The sequence below is a fragment of the Pieris rapae genome, chromosome 18 (genome assembly GCF_905147795.1).
Source record: "Pieris rapae chromosome 18, ilPieRapa1.1, whole genome shotgun sequence".
Lineage (NCBI taxonomy): Eukaryota > Metazoa > Arthropoda > Insecta > Lepidoptera > Pieridae > Pieris > Pieris rapae.
This window is the reverse complement of record NC_059526.1, coordinates 331,100-350,411: the sequence shown is the minus strand read 5'-3', so window position 1 is coordinate 350,411 and position 19,312 is coordinate 331,100. Positions and strand designations below refer to the sequence as shown.

General features: G+C 43.0%; 1 protein-coding gene across 10 annotated transcripts in view; it reads right to left on the bottom strand.

Moving 5' to 3' along the window:
- Positions 1 to 4,451: 4,451 nt before the first annotated feature.
- Positions 4,452 to 19,312, bottom strand: part of LOC110999589 (plasma membrane calcium-transporting ATPase 3) — a 91,175-nt gene continuing 76,314 nt past the window's right edge. For 5 of the 10 annotated variants that reach the window (XM_022268713.2, XM_022268712.2, XM_022268715.2 and 2 more), the window contains 13 exons: positions 19,083 to 19,298; positions 18,632 to 18,874; positions 18,324 to 18,562; positions 18,085 to 18,247; positions 17,401 to 17,682; positions 17,088 to 17,282; positions 16,798 to 17,004; positions 16,525 to 16,723; positions 16,209 to 16,420; positions 15,977 to 16,128; positions 15,543 to 15,669; positions 7,267 to 7,335; positions 4,452 to 6,069 (listed from right to left, as the gene is read on the bottom strand). In XM_022268713.2, the coding sequence (XP_022124405.1) occupies positions 5,863 to 6,069; positions 7,267 to 7,335; positions 15,543 to 15,669; positions 15,977 to 16,128; positions 16,209 to 16,420; positions 16,525 to 16,723; positions 16,798 to 17,004; positions 17,088 to 17,282; positions 17,401 to 17,682; positions 18,085 to 18,247; positions 18,324 to 18,562; positions 18,632 to 18,874; positions 19,083 to 19,298 (2,511 nt within the window). In that variant the 3' untranslated portion in view covers positions 4,452 to 5,862. Of the gene's footprint in view, positions 6,070 to 7,266; positions 7,336 to 9,189; positions 9,456 to 9,830; positions 11,866 to 11,922; positions 12,485 to 15,542; positions 15,670 to 15,976; positions 16,129 to 16,208; positions 16,421 to 16,524; positions 16,724 to 16,797; positions 17,005 to 17,087; positions 17,283 to 17,400; positions 17,683 to 18,084; positions 18,248 to 18,323; positions 18,563 to 18,631; positions 18,875 to 19,082; positions 19,299 to 19,312 lie in introns of those variants that run through there. The other 5 variants (XM_022268720.2, XM_022268721.2, XM_022268717.2 and 2 more) reach the window with 4 other exon arrangements.

Below are 19,312 nucleotides of genomic sequence, written 5' to 3'. Positions count from 1 at the left end.
TCCAGTAAATAAGCTATGGAGTAAAACTTGGGGAGTAATTTTTTTTTCAAAAGTTATGCCTCGTGACCGATACAAAGAAATTATGAAGTTTTTGCGATTTGATCACAGATCTGAAAGAAGTTCACGACTGCAACAAGACAAATTTGCACTAATTTCAGACGTTTGGAAGAAATTTATTGAGAACTGCTTATCTTGCTACAAGCCAGGAGAAAATATTACGGTAGACGAACAACTGTTTTCTACTAAGGTTAGATGCAGGTTTCTTCAATACATTTCTAACAAGCCTGATAAGTTTGGAATAAAATTTTGGCTTTGTGTCGATGTGGATTCAAAGTTTGTGCTCAACGGCTTTCCTTATTTAGGAAAGGATGAAAGCAGGCCACAAAACCAAAGCCTTGGTGAATCCGTTGTTATGCGTCTCGTAGAACCTTTTGCAAATACTGGCCGAAATATAACTACTGACAACTTCTTTACATCGATAAGCTTGGCAAATAACTTGCTCGCAAAACGCACTACGATTGTTGGAACTATGAACAGGGCACGACGAGAGATTCCACCTTACGTCAAATCACTTCATATGACTTTATTTGAAACAAAAATCCTGAAATCCGATAGATGCACACTCACAATATATCAAGGTAAACGAAACAAGAACGTGTTATTGCTTAGCACGTTACATAACAATGTTGTAATAGACTCCAATCACCCTAAGAAAAAGCCAGAAACTGTGACTTTTTACAATGCTACCAAGTACGGCGTGGATGTGGCTGACCAGATGGCAAAAAATTATAGTGTCAAAGCGGCATCTCGAAGGTGGCCCGTACAGGTTTTTTTCAATATACTAGACCTAGCAGGGATAAATTCTTTCATTTTGTATAAAAAAATGTCAGGTACCAACATAAAACGAAGGAATTTCATACTGAGTTTAGCAAGTGAACTTTGCGGCAAAGTAGAAATTGATGCCGGACTTTCTGGAACCCAACAATTGCCTGAAGTGTCTATACCTTCTACTTCTCGATCATCTACTCAAAATCCGGAAACTCGGAAAAGGCGAGAATGTTATGTACAAAAGTGCAAAAATAAAACTAATAAAGTCTGCGACACTTGTAAAAAGCCACTTTGCGGCTCTTGTAATGTAAACAAAATGTTAAAATGTAAAATATGTGTATAAATATTATAATTAATCGTACATCAAACCCTGTTTTATTACTATAGTTACCATTTTTAACAGCTAAAATAATAAAAAAAGATTTAATATATTGGAGGAGTCATTTGACCGGTCGCCGTCTTTGTAGGTAGATAGATTTTCCCGTCTTTCTAGTGTTAAGAAATGATATTGTAAATAAATGGATATTATTTTTATTGTATGTTTTTATCCCATTCAACTCTAAAACTACGTACATTAATAGCACTCAAATTGTGTCTGCCCATGCGCAATGTAATGCGGTGTTCTTGGGAATTACTTTAGATAGTAAACTCCAGTGGGGCCAACACATAGAAGGTCTTTCGAATAGACTAAGTTCTGCAGCGTTCGCTGTGAAAAAGATACGCGATCTTACGGATGAGAATACAGCAAAGCTCGTTTATTTCAGCTATTTTCATGGTATCATGTCTTTTTATTTTATTTATTAAAGTATTCCTACAGCTAATCACTAAACAATATCCAAACAATAATATCATTTATTCCAACTACATCACCTAATACATAAAAATATATCTAATAACTAACCTTAAAATTTAATTATTAAAAAATATTATTAAAAGGAGTCCCTTTAGGCAATTACATTACACACAAAAGCCAAAACGGAATACACATATAAACAGAAACATAAAGCACAGTTTTACAAAGTCAAGTTATAAGATTGATGGTTTCATGATTGGTCATTATTAATAAAAGATACCTGAGTTTTTTAAATATTTTTTTAAGAATTTTTTAGTCACATTAAATATATCGATTTCGGTAATTTATGTTGTAATCTGTAGGTATGCGATACATAACCGAGTTTCGTAAATAGTTGGTCTTGGAACGAGGAATTTCGAATAATTGAATTTGCCTTGTATTGGGTGATGAAGGGGTCTTAAAAAGTAAAAGCGATAACAAGTCAGGGCAGTCAAACCATTGCAAATAGCATGTAAAAATATAAGGTCGCATTGTTTACGTCTACATTCAAGGGATTCAATACCAAAGTACTTGCAGGAATCCAAGTAACTTTTGGAAATCCTTAAAACTTAAAAACTTAAGGAACTTTTTTTGAATGTTCTCAATTGCTTCAATGTATTTCTTGGGGGACCAAACAATGCTTCATATTCTAGTGTGCTCCTAACAAAAGCAAAGTACAGGCATTTTATACAATTTATGTTATTGAAAGATTTGCATACACGTTTGACGAAGCCAAGTTGTTTATATGCTTTTTCTGTTATATTATCTATATGATTAGAGAAACACATCTTATCATCTATTAGTATCCCCAAGTCTCTAACTAAATTCACTTCTTAAATTGTTGTATCTCTTAATTTATAACGAAATTGTATTTTCTTATGTTTGCGAGTAAAAGTAATTTTACTACATTTTCAAATATTCAAGGATAGTTTATTTTTTTTATAATAGTTTTCCAATCTACTAAGATCCTGCTGAAGTTGAACACAGTTATCTATAGATTTAATTTTTAGAAATATTTTTTGTCATCTGCAAACATGAGATATTGTGAATAGTGAATACATGAAATAACTTTTTATATCATATAGGTAGATAAGCGTTGAACAACAACGGAATCAGAATGGACCATTGAGGTACACCACCAGTATGTCACATTTATAAATGTGCTCTTATGCCCACCCGTTACTACCGCCTGCATTCTATTGGTTACATATGATTTGATCCATCTGTATAGATCTCCACGAATTCCTAGCGATAATAGCTTATGGAGGAGAATGACATGATCGATCCGATCGAAAGCTTTTTCGAAGTTCGTATAGATAGCATCAACTTGTTCTCCTTCGTCCATTCCCTTTAATATATACTCGTCTACTTCTGTGTGCAGAAGCGGACTTTAAAGCGATCTGTGGGTTGTCCCCACGGGATTCAGTCCAAAGGAAGTTTAAGGAATTACATATTTTGACTTTGGCAATTTGACATTTATGAGAATATTTTGTATGTGCGGAAAAATATAGATATCTTTAAAAAGAATAGTAGCTTCCATAATTATAGTACTCGTAATAAAGACATAATAAGCGCACGCGCAAAAAACGAGTAGGTAATTCTTTCCAAGGCAAATGCATACGTTTTTTCAACCAAATCCCTAGTGAGATACTAATATTGTCAATAAATAAATTTAAATCGTACATTAAAGTAAACTGAAACTTAAAATATTATAAATTTATATTTAAACGATCATAGTGCTTGGATATGAATCGCTTCAGTATAAATAGGTAACGCGACTGAATCTCTCGGCTGCATTTTCAGACTCGCTAAATATTGCTATAAGAATAAGTCGAATGAGTTGAAAATTGAACAGATGGTTAAAATTTATACGCATAATTTCAGATTTCAAGAATGTCAGGATCAAATATCCTATTTAATAGAAATGAGAAATGCCTACAAAATGAGATATCTTATTTCGTTTTTTAATCTTAGGAATGGTTGATTTAAAATATTCCTGACTACAAGACTGACTATGTATCATTTTAAGTTTGTAATAATTTAGACTTTAGAGTACTTAGTAAAAAAGACAGTCATAAATGATAATTGTGTGTAGTTTGGCCTTCTTAGGAACATTTTCGCCTTACAAAGAACGGACGAAGGCCATTATAGGTAAAAAATATATATATAATTTCATAGTAAAACGGATTGGAAACTCATTTGTTATCGAAATAATAGTCTTCATTTTTATGAATAAGTTCTTATATGTTATATGATAATATTCAAGGAATGTTCATGAGTTTTTTAAGAAGATTATAATATGTTAAGCATTATATTTTTCGTTTAAATGAAAGAGCTTTTTATGTAGTTTTAGTAAAAGCGGATATATTGATTATAACAATTCTAGTTTTAAGTTCAATGGCTGATTTATAATATTGGCCTTGTATGGAGCCCTGTTCCTTGCAAGGCCGTTAGGAGCTTTATAAAAGTAAGTTTAAGAAATAGTGATATGAAATACGTCTACAATAAAAAAAAGTAATTTATATATTCCACAATAAAACAAAGTGTTAATTAATAATTTCTTTCTTTAATTTATCTAATAAATTAATTAATAAGAACGGTTTATTCGTTATAGTGGCCTTTCATGGTCCACCCACCTTACGTATAGACTTAAACACACAGGAAAGTACGAGGCGCTGGGGATTTTTCCTACTTTGACGATATTTCCTTACTACCTGGTTGTGCTTCAGATGAACAAAACATAGCTTTATTACAAACCACAAACATTCTGAGGGAAAATGAAACTACAACATTAAAAACAATAAAATAGATTTTCATTTATTGTGAGACGAAAAATACAACAATGGTACTTATTATCTAAAATGATTAGTGGCAGATTGTCATGTCAAAACAATTGTTTGTTAGGAAGTGGCAGTCCATTCCTAACGTAACGTAATGTCTTTCATCGGAAACCACGTGGTAACGAATATAACGAAACAGCAATAAACACGAAACGATACCATGCCCTATATGCGCTGAAACCGTATCTAGAATTAGCATAAACATATGAACTCTCAATAGATTCATTTAACTAGGTTCTCTTAAAAAGGCTTTTACCGAAGCTAATACTCGATTACTTACAAGATCGTTAATAGTGTAATGGTCGCGTCTCTCGTGCTACGTCGCGTCGCGGGCAGCGGGATTACTCTACTATGAAACGTTCTATACAAAATTGAACTTGCCGATCGCTACGTCGTTTCATTATTTATATTTATTACTAAACAAGTGGGCAGCGAGCGGTCCGTCTCTCGCTAGCTCCATCTTTACTTATATCGAAATGCCACTTGCATCCTACGACCCTATGAGCGGCCGCGGCGCTAGAGAAGGGCTGCGCCCGGCGGCCGAAGCGGGCCTCTAGCTATTGCTCATAGAGAAGAAATTCCAAAATCAATTCGTTACATCGTAGACTATACTTTGTTTAATAAACTTGAAGTATTTATCAATAATCAATAAGTACATTACAATAATTGAATAGTTAGTATGTGTTCATAAGAGACTAGCATTACAAATAAATACCTTCAGCTATACAATTTTATCTATCTAAACATTTTGAAGATGTTCAAAGTGGACTAGGTCGGTTCGTAGACAAGAAGGCGCGCACGATTCTTGTTTACCAACTGTCGATGCGTCTACGTTCGAGATATGACTTAAATGTATACTTAGATTTAGGGAAAAGGTCGTCAAAACAAAAAGAAAAGTTATTGAAATTTATAACAAACACCTTAACTAATATTTCAATAATTTAGTGTTAAGTATGTATATATATAATATATATATATATATATAAGGCGCGCGCGGGGGTCGCAGGTCGGGGCGGGCGGAAGGCGAGACTCGTCTGCGATAATTAATCAGTTAATTAATGAAACGGTTTATACAAAAGGCGAGCACGCCTGCGGCCCGCCGCCGCGCGACTACGTCTTCGACAAAAGCGATATAAAACATTTCATTCCGTGATGACACGACGCTACGCGAATTTTTTATTTATTTTGTTTCAAAAAACACACGCCCATTCGCTCGTTCTCGCGCTTAACACTAAAATTAATTATTACAATATTTCATTTGTTCAACAGACGCGCGCCGGGGCACGCGTATAATAATAAAATATTTTCAAAACAATCGAATTAAACACACTAGTTAACAATAAGTAACGTTCGGTGCGGGCGTTAGACGGCGGTCTCGGTGTGGCTGTGGCTCGACAGCCGCTCCACGTCCAGGTCCGGCGGCGCCAGCTGCTGCTCGTAGTCCACGCTGGACGAGTGCGAGTAGCGCTTCGACAGCGCCGTCTGCTTGCGCAGCGCCTCGGCCAGCGCCGCGTCGGCCAGGGAGCCGCGCCCGTCCAGCCCCTGCCGGAACGCGTTCACCACGCGGATCTGCGCACAACAGTCCGCTCACGCCGCCGCCCGCCCGCGCCCTCCGGCCCCGCTCCCCCGCCGCTGCCGAGAGCGTCGGCCGGAGGCCGCGTGTCTCCCGGGCCCACCTCCCGACTTGCCGCGAAGCCAAATCGGAAATGTTATGCAGCTCTTTTTGCGGCAAATCGAGAGGTTCGTTATTGTATTAAAGAAACAAATAAAAGCACATCGAGCCATAAGAGAGGCGAAAGCGGAATAAAACTTGAGTCACATCGGTCCACGACATCGAAGGAAGTCGATCACACTCCACACTCGACCGAGCTCGGGCGGGCGCCCGTGACGTTGCTTCCGCGCATGCAGTGTCGCTACCCTCAAATACACACTCCTGGTCGCTCGCCGTCGGCAGGGTCATCCTGCTTAAAAGCAACGCCCTCAACCCGCGAAAGCCACCTCTAGTATGAGCTTTTTATCATCGAGGCCTCTGTGGTAACTTAACTGCCATTCGTACCGACCAGAAGTGGTCGGACGTAGTAGACGGTAGAATGCAGTCTACAACTTTTAATGAAATAACTCATGCTAGAGGCAAAGCTGACCCTAACCACCTAAGCGCTCGAATCACTAAAAGCTAACTTATGATAGGTCCGTGACGGACCCCTGGCGTAATGGTACTTATCGGGTGCAAAATGTGTGGCAACAAAACATATAAAACTAATTTTAGTGATGCAGTATAATTTTACTGGAATGTCCTACGTAGCTGGCTGTACGATTCTTTGTGACTAAACTAATTTTAACTCTGGATGATACCTATTGCTAAGCGACTACTGAATGGAATCCAGGCTCACTGTTTTTAAACATTAAATGCTTCATGATAACTAAATTTCGAATAAAACGTCCCAAGTATCACGTATAAGTTCGAAGGCGCAAACGTATTGCACGTTGAATGGATCGAACTGAATACAGTGAACAACACTGACGTAAAGCGAGTGATCTCATGCGGCGTGCGGTGGCGATGGAGGCATGCAAGCAACACTGACCGATTAAGTTCAACAGACACATCGCAGAGTGTCCGCTACAGTTAAAGGGTCAGCTCACAACAAGAAGGATACAGTAACAACGGAAACACTTGAGTTTAGAGTACAGTAAAGTCGAACAGAACATTGAGGGAAAAATAAAAACAAACGAGGTGAGTGAAAGAGCAGGCGTTTGTTCAAATCTTACAGCTTGATCAGTCGAAGTCTTGCTGTAGGGCACAGGAATCAAGCGCTCTTGTAACTCGCCACCTATGACCTTCCGTGTGCAATGGGGATTCATGGAAAAGAAAATAAAAACAAGAATATGAAAGATCACGACTCTCAAGAGAGTCCCGACTAGCCGTGTGGACGGCAGCTCCAACGCTATTCTAAACTCGCAATGTACACGATAGTGAGGGCTATTTACAAATAGTCATATCAACCCACAGAAAGGTAGTGACATAAAATAATATTTAGAATAGCGTTCGATGCGATAGCAGTGACAGTTTCTGCAGTGTAGAAATAGACTCAGAGGGACTGACTCAAGCAGTGCTCCTCGAAGCGTCAAGATCAGGAGACTAAAATAAAAACAGATAAATAAAAATAACGCAGGGTCTTCCTATACCGTAAGAAGCACATTCATGGGGGTGTGCACTTAAAACTATTTAACATTGCTTTCATCCAGGGCTCCGTTTAATTTACAATTTGAAAGTAGAACCAATTGGAGTGAAGTTTCCTCCCCCGTAAGATGAGTTTAACCAATAACACTGTTTGCGTGTGTTGTGACTGTGTTCCGTGTTCACACGTTCGTGTGTCCATGCGTTCTAGAAGCTCACATCGATTCGCTCACATACCAGATCTGTACCCTACATCTAACATATAAGCTAGTGTGAGACCTACATGTCATACATCTAAGTAAAGCTAGTCGTGGCTGTCGATGTAACTAGGTACTAGTCTAGTCATGCGCAAACAGTGACAGAAAGCAAGCGTAGTCTACACGTCTAGATATAACGACAAACATTCTCGCACGTTTGACGATATCACAACGGCTATAATCCCATCGTTGAATTACCTTATCAATGCGGCTCTCCAACACGAAGCAACGGTTGAAATAAAAGTTAATTTTCGAGTATAGATACTTTATTACTAAAACATGAAGTTTCCACGCGGCTACGCGGTTTCCGTTCATGCTATATTCAGTGTATAAGACTATTCGCGTGAATATTTAAGCGTTTATAAGATCGGTTCCGTTTCAAAATTGTATCCCTAAAGTTGGTGTACACCGAGACACGTATTTCCCTTAATCTCCTTAGTAGATAATCTATGTCTTAAAATAAGCAGGCATTGATTAACTTTCACTACACGAAGTGCAGAAATTTTAAAATTACTCTAAGTCCATATAAATAGTTTATATCTATAATATGTAAGATGGATAGTTAAATTTGCTTGAAACCAAACCTGTCGAAAGAAGAAACGAAAGTGTTCCAAACTTAACTATAATATTGGAAAGGAAGGTATATTAATATGTAGTGTAAAATATAATATATATGTAAGTGGAAGTATATAATGTCTGTGACTATTGACTAAGTCCATGCACTTCTAATACATATTATAAGTGGTGGAGCCAGATATCATGCATCAAAACAATAGGCAAAGGTCACCTTCATTCTTCATGAAAAGCCACCACTGCCTGCACACTACGGGCAAACACAGTGAGCACATATCCACGAAACATAATACACAAACTACAGACATTCACAAAAATATAAAATGAAAATATCAAGCAAATTCAAATATCCTATCATTAAAAAGCACTTGTCAGCGGAATTCATAAATAATTTGTATATAAAAATGGCACATTATAATTTTTATATAAAATTTTAACTTTCAAACACACAACAACATCACAATAAGAGAAAATTGTTCAAAGAATTATTATTTACAGAAAATTATAACAAATAATCACGTTTATATATTATTTCGTAGAAAAATAAATACGTTTATAACGACTTATTAAAAAAACGCGAAAAATTCAATTTAAAAATTGGTGCACCATTATTTACTAGACTATATTTTGCAATTTATTCTAATACTTTTAGTAATATTTTTAATCTACTAAAGATTTCAGAAAAAGTTATACGAGATTATAATTTAAAAGGCGTATTTTTCATTGGCAGTTGTTTAACTCACTATATGTAAGCTTTATTACGCGGTACGATTTCAGTTACGATACGACATTGTTTTATATATTTATAGGTTTGTTTATTCATCGCTCTGATGCGAAACGGGGCTGAGCGCTGGCACGGAACTGCCCCCAGATTGCACGCTGATTCTCCTGTGTTCCGCCAAATAATTATTGACAAAAATCCTGCGGCCAGCCAATATGTCCGCCTTTTGCTGGAAAACAATGACACGGCCGAGTGAGTCTCGCTCGGCTCGCACGAGTCAGCCGGCCACTACAACGGATAGGCGGCCTTCTAAAACCAAGCAATGCGCTGCGGCCGATTGGTTTTAGAACTCCGAAAAATCTACAAGTGAGCTTGCTTGTTAATCGTTACAATACTTAGCAGTTCGTATCTACCCTAGGTGCCTAGACTAAGTCAGGGGTCATTCACTAGCTGGGTTGGGGTTCAAGGGCATCCAGTAGCAATTACAAAAAGTTAAAAAATACCGTGAAAAAAACTACAACTACGAAAGAAAGTTATGAAAAATCCGGTATGTGAGCTTCGCGGTGAAGTGCGGTTCACTCCGAGGTCCAAAATAAAATATCGCTAATGTTCAAATAAATATTTATTAAAATGAGTTTTTAACTGGTCGCTTATATGCCGGTAAAGTTAGTCGTTACAATTAAATCAAAACGGAAAAGAAAACTTAATGAATAAGTACTTACACAACCAAGTCAACGTTAAAACATAAAAAAAAAATAAACAAAAAAATTAAAAGCATATTAAAATGATAAATTAGTTTCTTATCTTTCTAGATTTGGTGTAGTGGAGACATACATACATTTGTTTATTCGTTTTAGCTGCTTAAACTAAATTTAGAGGTTTGGTAGGACAGATCTGAACAATACGGTTTAATCACTTTTGAGACTAAATAAATTAACATTCTAAGCGCATAAATATTAACTCTACCAAACATCTAATAAAATACAATTGTGCATACTCACATACATCGGTCATGCACATCGCTGTAACATAAGCATGATCACACTTTAAATGCGAAGCGAATTAAAAAAATATAAAACGAAAGTAAAAACAACGTTTTGTACCACATAACATGTTCTTCAATATATACTCTGCACTTACAAGCTAACTTTTGACGCACACGTTCAAAGTGTTACTAGAGCCTTCTTCACACATGCGTCGATCGGAGTCTGGCCCGCGGATCGTCTTTTTAAGTTTCAAGATGCTTTTGACTGTTTCTCGTCATGTGATAAATACGACTCATGTGTGAACAAGCTACGTTCTGGAGCTCAATTCTGGCGGGGAGTTTACGTATCGTCGTGTTTCGTTAGAGTATGTACCGAAGGCAAACAACGTGCAAGACGACATGCTCACTGTACGGTCAGCAACGGATATGTATTGTAAGAAACTTATTTTCGCGTTCTGCGTGAGGCGGCACTACTAGTCTGTTCCTAACCTTTGTAAATGAAAAAGTTACCGAGAGCGTTGAACCTGCCCATAAAAAAGCAAATCTATCGCTGACCGACGTTACGCATCTACCCCGTTTCTATCTACTAACTGTTAGTACGGACCGTAACCGCTGCGTGGCTCCTACGTCACCCTACACTTACCGTCATCATCTGAAATAGAACGAGCTCTAAACATCAACTACCCTCAATTAAAACTCTCTTTTATCTTAAACTTTTATTACTGTAAATATACTTTAATATTAAGTCGTATAGCGTCTCATTCGTGCCGCCGTAAACTTTGTACGAGAGCGACCTAGGTAGCTATTTCGGACAGGTAGATATGGGTAAAGTGGTCCCAAAGATTTCTATCAAACATAACGAATCGTTCGGCTGTTAAGGAAGGCGCTAACGCTGTAGAGCCGATTCGAGCGCACTCATACACAATACAAACGAGGTGCTACGTCGAGTAGCTAACCTATTTACAAATAAGACCTCTAAAATAGCAGTGTTCGTTAGCCGCTGACGCGGTCGAGTAAAGTTTCGAAAACGTGAGGGGAGGGAGGGAGCCGTAGTCGCTCGAGAAAAACGCCATTCGATAGGGTTGCCAACTCTAGTATGCTTATCCTAATTTTATCATAAATAACGAAATTTTAAACTGTTTTAATACGTTTTAATAAAATATCTAAATCGCAGACCGCTTTCGTAGTACGAGTTGGCTTCCCAAAAATCGTCTTTAACAATAATGCATTAGGCGTTACGAACCATTAATAATATAAACAAGTGGAATATAATAATACACCACAAACACAAGATATGCGACTCGGCAATCGTCAATTACGAGTTTGAACCTTTGGGCTTCGAAACGTGTCGCAACTCATCGGAGGTTCAAACGCGTAGCGACACAGACCGAGAACGGACCGAGTCGCACTTTTTGCGCGTCGCGTCGGTCCGGTCTCCGTCCGGGCGTGTCGCGATCCGGCGTCGGGTTCGAGTGTTCGGTGGCAACCCTGGGTGCGGTTAAGTACGGTCGGCGGCGGGTACGTCATCGGCGTCGATGTAGGCGATGTCCTGCGGCGGCGCGCGCAGCCTCGAGCGAAGGCCGGCCGCCGAGTGCGCGGACAAGCGCTCCTCGAGGTCCTCGAGCGTCGACTTGAACGCGCGCACCACGCGAAGCTGCAACCGAAAGGCGCTCACATCCCGCCCTGCGCCGCCGAACCGTCCGCCCGCCCCGCGCCGCCCGCGAGTGTGGCGTGGATGCATGCAGACCTGTGCCGAGTGAATCGACCACGTGCAGTGACCCGGGACCGAGCTTAAGACCGCGTGCCGGAAGTGTGAGGACCGTGCGGCTCTCGGCAAGACTTTGACTCGCGGGAGGAGGCGTCGCCGCCGACGACAGACTGCGGTTGCGACTGGAACGTCAAACGGCTTGCCGCGAGCATCGAGAGAAGAAACTACGCTACCCACTAGAGGACGACGGGTGCAGCCGACGAGACGCTTCTCTCCTATCGAAAGAACGTCAACGAGCGAGGTGAAACGTCGTCGGAGAGAAGCGTTCATCGGCCGGATGAGGGACGGCGCTAGCCGCGCTAGGAGGCTGGAGTACGCTATAGGCGTTGGGGCACTAGGGGCACGCTAGGGCTGGCTAGGGGCACGCTAAGGGTACCGTGAGCGTCCGTCGCACGCAGCGCGCCGGCACTCGCCGCGGCCGCCACTACACCTCAGTCTCGAGCACGGGTCGGGGCTGCCAACAACATCGCTCTACCACGCGTGCCTCGCCCCATTCCACACCGTCCTATACGCAGCCCTAGCTTAGCTCGACAGACCGGGGACAGCCCTACCGCGCACTGGCCGCTCCCGCCAAAGTGATACGTTCGAAACTACTCGTTTAGAATTCAAATGATTAATCGTATTCAAGAATTAGATTATCAAAGATGTAATTTTTTCAAACAAATAAGTAATATCAAGAACTTTCAAATATTACTGTGATGTGTATTAAACCAATTCTTTAAGTTTTGCTGGATACACTAAATGCATTCAGATGAGACAAGACTAAATTTTATAATATTTAATTTGATACGAGTAATTTCATATTGTAGTCTGTAAGTAATCTTTTAACTTAAAGACGTGAAGCTATGAGGGAAGCAGCCAGCGGGTGACATGACGTCATCTCCAACGTGGGCGAGTTTAAAGGCCTGAACAGAGACCAATCTAAAGCGACGACGAACAAGGAGGGATGCAATTTGAAGGTTCAACCAATAAAACTAAATAACATCGAAATCAACAGCATAAAGAAGCAGATGACGTCATGACTTTCCCCAATCCGTCGAAGCCGAAGCAGACACCTTTAAAAAATACATTTATTTATGTGTGTCTGTACATGGTGGGACGTGTAAGGGATGCGAGCTCGAGTTACCGGCTTATCACAGTCGAGTGTTCAATGTATGGAAAACAAACCAAACGGGCCGAAAATAGGACAGCTTCAGAGCGTGTGTAACCGAAGTCGTGTGTGTGTGGTGTGTGTGCGCGTGTGTGTCTACGCCGGTGTCTTTGTACATGAAAGTGCCAACTAAAGAAAACAAACCAAAACGTAATGAGGAGCTAGGGGAGGTCGAACGAGGCCTTAGCTTTCCCGACGGCTGCTCTAGGCCCACACAACGCCGCAGCTGCCACCCAATGCACGGAGGGGACTACGTCGCCTAACACGGTCTATACATATCGGACGGCTCGCTATGCACGCAGTCATCTTAATCTACCATGCTGTGTTAGCGGAGGAGCCCAGGATTTCCCTACGGTACGATCGGTACGGCGCGCAAACGCCACGGAGTTTGCGCGGACGCACGAGGTCAATAGTTAATAAGCTACACAACTTTCTAGGTTAATTTTATCGTATCAGTAAACACTAACGCTACTTACCCTCGCCGTCGGCTCGCTATGTACACTACTCGGAGACACTACACAAGCCCGACATAATACGCAACATAACACAATGAAGGCTTCCAAGGCAGGCAACTACGCGCGACCGCCGGCCGCTACCTCCTCGGGACGACACACGGACAAAACAAAACAAACAAACGGAACAAAACAAATTAATAACACAAAACATTGACACTAGGGGAGAGGGGGTGGGGTCGAACGAGTCGTTAGTACGTCGCAAATTCACGGCATGCTCTACAGGTCTGAGAAAATCCACTCCACACTCAAATAAAACGTTCCTCGGCAGCAGTAACTCAACAAATTCGGTTAAAATAATAAACTTCGAACAAATCAATCAAAATAAATACTTGAAAGACCGTTACTGCTCGGAACACGTGGACGCGTGTTAGTGGGCCGTGCGCGGGTCGCGAGTCGGTTCGGGGCGAAGGGCGGGATGGCGATCACAAGCGAACACTATTCTTAAACCAAACTCAAATAAACACAAATAAATACAATAATAAAAACAAACAGTCAGTACGACTAAATAAAAGATAGACGGAAGGAAGTCGCTCGTGTTTCGTTATGTGGCTTAACTATCTCTATCGCTAGTCATAGTCACTGTTTGGGTCGCGCTGAGGGATAAGTAACATCGTCACAGCCTACAGATCGCATGCCGACGGGTATGAGGCGGGAGATAAATAGATAGTTCGGGAAGCGTACGCTCTTCGGTACCGCCGAGCATGCACGGCCGGCACCGACGTCTACGGGTTTACCCCGGGTCTCATGACAGGGACAGTACTACTCGAGAGCGAGACGAAAGGTTAAGGCGGAAACGTGGAGAGATAGCTGAAGAGTGTCATGAAACCAGGACGTAAATAAAATTAATAAAAAACAATCCAATCTCGATTCGTTCGCTCGCCGACCGGTCGCGTCTCCGGCGAACGAGTCGTCGGCGAGCGAACGAACGAGTCGCTACGTTAATGGGCCAAAAATAATAGCATCACTACTCTAATAATCTGTAAAGTGTTTCTCTGTGTAGGCATAGAAAAAACTTAGGTGTAGGAGAATTAACTGAACCGAGAAACGAAATAAAACAAACAAAATGAAATAAAATAAATATAAAAATATTGAAAGTTACGAGAATCGCAATGAGTCGTGTCGACGTTAAACATTGCGAACTGTGAATAATCCGGCTCACTGTAAATGGATGTGTGACAAAATGAAGTTTCGTCTAAGATATTCTTTGGATGCAATGGCTCGCTCTGTATGCAGAGACGTCCGGATGCCCAACTATGTCCTCGGAGGCTGCGCTCCACAAACTATTCGCTGTAAACTAAAACTTATCCCTCTTTCTTTTCATTACCATTCCTAACAGTTGGGTTGGTTTCTCTGGAGCGTCTTCACGTCGTCCGACTAAGTTTTTACACATCTTGTGCGACGTGAACACGCTCTTGACGTACGAGACTCTGTGTCTTCCGTCAAAGTCTAGCACGACATTTTAAGAAAGTCACATTAAACCGTTGAAATCTCACAGCCCGCGGGCATAATGCGACTTTCGCCTAACGGTCGTTTCGTCACTCTCCTGAATTTTACTAAACATTAAATTGCAGTCGTATAAAGTTTAAAAAGACAAATCCCAACATATAATCCCCCAATTACCCTATTCATCTCAATTTCACAGAAATTTAGAAATTATAAGCAGACAGACTCACAAAAACCCTACATCTTCCCGAATGGCGATAAGTGACGGGATTCAAAATATGAAAAAAGTAAAATTATGTTATCAAATAATTAATTTCTATAATTACTACTATCAGTCTTCTTTGGAACAAAATTGTACTTATGGCTAACGAAAATACTGATTTATTTAAACATTAATCAAACACCGGGACCCCCGTCCCGTCACCTAAGGCCCCGCGGTCGCCCGGAGTGCGTACCTGTGTCTGAAGGCGCGTGAGGCCCCGAATCCAGAGGATCTGCCCCGCTCGGGGCTTCTTGTCGAGGTCGGAATCGTAGTCCGGCCCCGGTTGGATCGACTCGGGGTCCGGCTGGCCGCGGCCCCAACTGGGAAAGAGAGCGAGGTGAGAGAGCCGCGAAGATCGGCCATCGGCTAAGGCTAAGGCTAAAATGAAATGAACTACCGACGCTACGAACCCGACTCTACTCTGAATGGTTTCGGAATCGAAAAAGGGACTCACTGCAAATCCCGACGCTTAACTCTAGCGCTAGTGGTGGGAACATTGGAGGAGGATTGTCTCGTCGGCGCATCGGAGAGGCGATCTCTCTCTATCTCTCCCGAGCTTAAACCGAATCATTAAAAAATGGAACATTTAGGAACGAGCCGAGTTTCAAGACGAACGGCGGTACTAACGAGAGTTTCTTGGGTATCTTCCTGGTGGGGATGCTGGTGACGAGCTGTCCCCAGACGAGGGTTCCGGCTCCGAAGAACAGGCACCAGAGCCACTGCTCCACGGTGAGACCCGCCGTGCTGAAGGCCATTCCGCCGAACTGAATTATTATGACCTGGAATGCGAGAGGAGGATGGCGTTAATTCTCTCGTCGTTCGCGAAATAAGTTCGTATCCGTAACATGTGATATGTCACCTGTGAGAAGGCGGTGCCGATCCAAATGGAGTAGAAGATGGGGTTGGTGAAGAGGCCCTCGAAGACGTTTCTCTGGCCGTGGATCTTTCGGGCGTTTATCTCGTTGAAGAGCGTCATCATCACGAAGGTGTTGAAGATGATGGTGAAGTGCTGGGTGGGCTCGGTGCCCAAGGCCTGGCCGCGCCCAGACGGGATGTTCAGCATCCTGTCGCCTGGATTACGGATTGTTTACGATTAATTAACGATCGATACCAGTCAGATCCAGAATTTAATCAGCCGATGGATTTTTCAATACGGAGCGAACACAATATCTCACCGACAAAGAGGAGAGAGAAGATGATAAAGAGCTGGTAGACCGCCTGTCCGAGGATGTTCTTCATCATAGTGCGGGAGATGAGAGGCTTGGTTCTGCCGTAAGGCTTTCGCTGAAGCAGGTCGGGGGTCGGCATCTCCGTGGCCAGCGCCAGAGACGCCAAGGTGTCCATTATGAGATTCACCCACAGCATCTGGACCGCCTGAGAGAAAATTTCATCATTGTGAAGTTCGGTCGAAGAAGTAATACAGATAGCTAATATCGCAAGAGTCTTACCTTGAGCGGACTGTCCTGAATGGCGCAGGCGCCGATGAAGGCCACGATGACGGCCACCACGTTGACGGTGAGTTGGAACTGCAAGAACTTGGCGATCGAATCGTAAACGTTACGACCCCACATCACGGCCTTCACGATCGAGGAGAAGTTGTCGTCCGTCAGGATGATGTCCGAGGCCTCCTTGGCCACGTCCGTTCCCGCAATGCCCTGGCGAAACGAGGCGAGCGTGAAGGAAGGAGTGAAAGGGTAAAGCGGAACGTTATCGAAAGCGAGCAAACGGAGATAATCACCATGGCGAATCCGACGTCGGCCTTCTTGAGCGCGGGTCCGTCGTTGGTGCCGTCGCCCGTGACGGCCACCACCTCCCGTTTGTCGAAGGCTTTGGATTCAATCATGCCCTTCACCAAGGTGTATTTGTCGGTGGGAGACGAGCGGGCCAGCACGCGCAGCTTCGGCCACACTTTGTCCAGCAGATGCTGCTGGATCTGCATATGTATGGGGTCAATGAGAGATTTGGACGAATTCATTAATATAAAACCTGCACTAAACGTGCATATCGAGCGCCGAGTCGGAGTGAGAAGAAGAAAGAGTGCGCATAATCACCTCCCCGTTGGCGTCCCGCACCCGAGTGTTGAACTCCTTGCCCTCGAGTATGAGGAAGTCGTCGGTGGGCTTGAGGATGCCGCACTTGACGGCGATCGAGCGAGCCGTGTTCACGTTGTCGCCGGTGACCATGCGGACCGTTATGCCCGCTTTCTGACATTTGCGGATGGCTTCGGGCACTTCCGGTCTGACGGGATCTTCGATGCCGACGACGCAGAGGCAAGTGAGGTTGTTCACGATGTTGTCTTCGTCGTCCCAGTTCGGCTCCTGGTCGATGTGCACCTGAGGGTCACAATTCGTCGATCACTTCATTTGGTCTCCAACACGTCTTTTAATTTGACCATTTCGAAAATAATACAACAGATCGAAACGAAACCCTAAAACATGTACACAGTACATGTCATGAAATACTTTAATGAAAGCTTTGGTTAGAAATAAGCCACATAAACGTATAAAATAGAATAAAACAGTTTAATCTCAGAGGCAAGCAGGTGATCCGCCTCCCGTGCCTGACACACTCTTGGGTCCAAGGCAAACCGATTTCCTGACGACGTTTTCTTTCACCGTTTGGGTGAATGTTAAATGCGCACACGGAAGGACCATCGGAGCTCGGCCGCGGGTCGAACCTACGACTTCAAGGCCGATACTGCTCTACTTAAATAAATAAATTTAATAACCCGATACCTGGTTGATTTCAGCCTTTCCGGGCACGAAGTCCCTGTAGGCCACGGAAATGGTCCGGAGTCCGTCGCAGGCCATGGGTTCGATGACCTGTCGCACGAGCCGGTCCTGCATGTCTCTCGTGAATTTCTCTAAGCGACCCTCGTGACCGTAGATGAACGCGCATCTGAATCGGGCAAAAAGAAACATGAAAGAGACGGACGGAAAGAGATAGAATGATATAAATCGTCGTCGGGACTCACTTCTTGAGCACAATTTCGGAAGCACCCTTGGTGTACAGGCGATACCCGCCCTTGTGCGGCACGACCGTGGACATGCTCTTCCGAACCGAGTTGAACGTGTACACGCGCGTGAACGACTCTTCCGGGTGTCGTTCGCGAACCGCTTCGTAGCTCTGCCCCAGGCCTAGGACGAACCCTAGGAGGGCGCATTCCGTCTTGTTTCCCACTTGCATCGGAGGGCCCGTCGGGTCCAGGGAGGGCTGGAACGAGAGTTATTTCGACATTAAACCTATCCCGTTGAGAGACTATCGAGCCGCGCGACTACGCACCATGATCCTGGAGGTGAAAGCGCTGTTGATGGATATGCCCTCGATCATCGTCTCTCCGACCTCGGCCGGGATGTCCCTGAAGTGAGGGGTCACCTTGCACAGCTTCTCGCAGATGTACGACTGCACCACCGTCATCCTGTTGGTGGTGAGGGTTCCGGTCTTGTCCGAGCAGATGGCCGTGGCGTTGCCCATGGTCTCGCAGGCGTCCAAATGGCGGACCAGGTTGTTGTCTTTCATCATTTTCTGAAATCATCGTCAACCTCTCAAACGCTAACTACTGAAGATGTTATAATTCACTAGTATAACTACTTTAGAACTCTTAAAGAGAATATGACGTAGGTTTCACTGTTATGGAACTAATTTCCGACAATTTTCTAACCGATAAGCAGGGAGTGCCCCATCGTCACCATTTGATCCTCAGGAATGCGATTAGGATTCGTTGAAAGCTCACCTTGACCGAATAAGCGAGCGACAGGGTGACGGCCAGGGGCAGACCTTCAGGAACGGCCACAACCAGCACGGTCACTCCGATGATGAGATGCTTGACCAGGTTGTTGATGTAGGTGGCCTTCCACACCTTCTGCTCTATCACGAACGTTTGCACGCAGAATTGGATGATGAGGATTATCACAGTCAGCACGGCTATCGTGGACCCGGCGTACCCGATCTGCAATCGTTCCG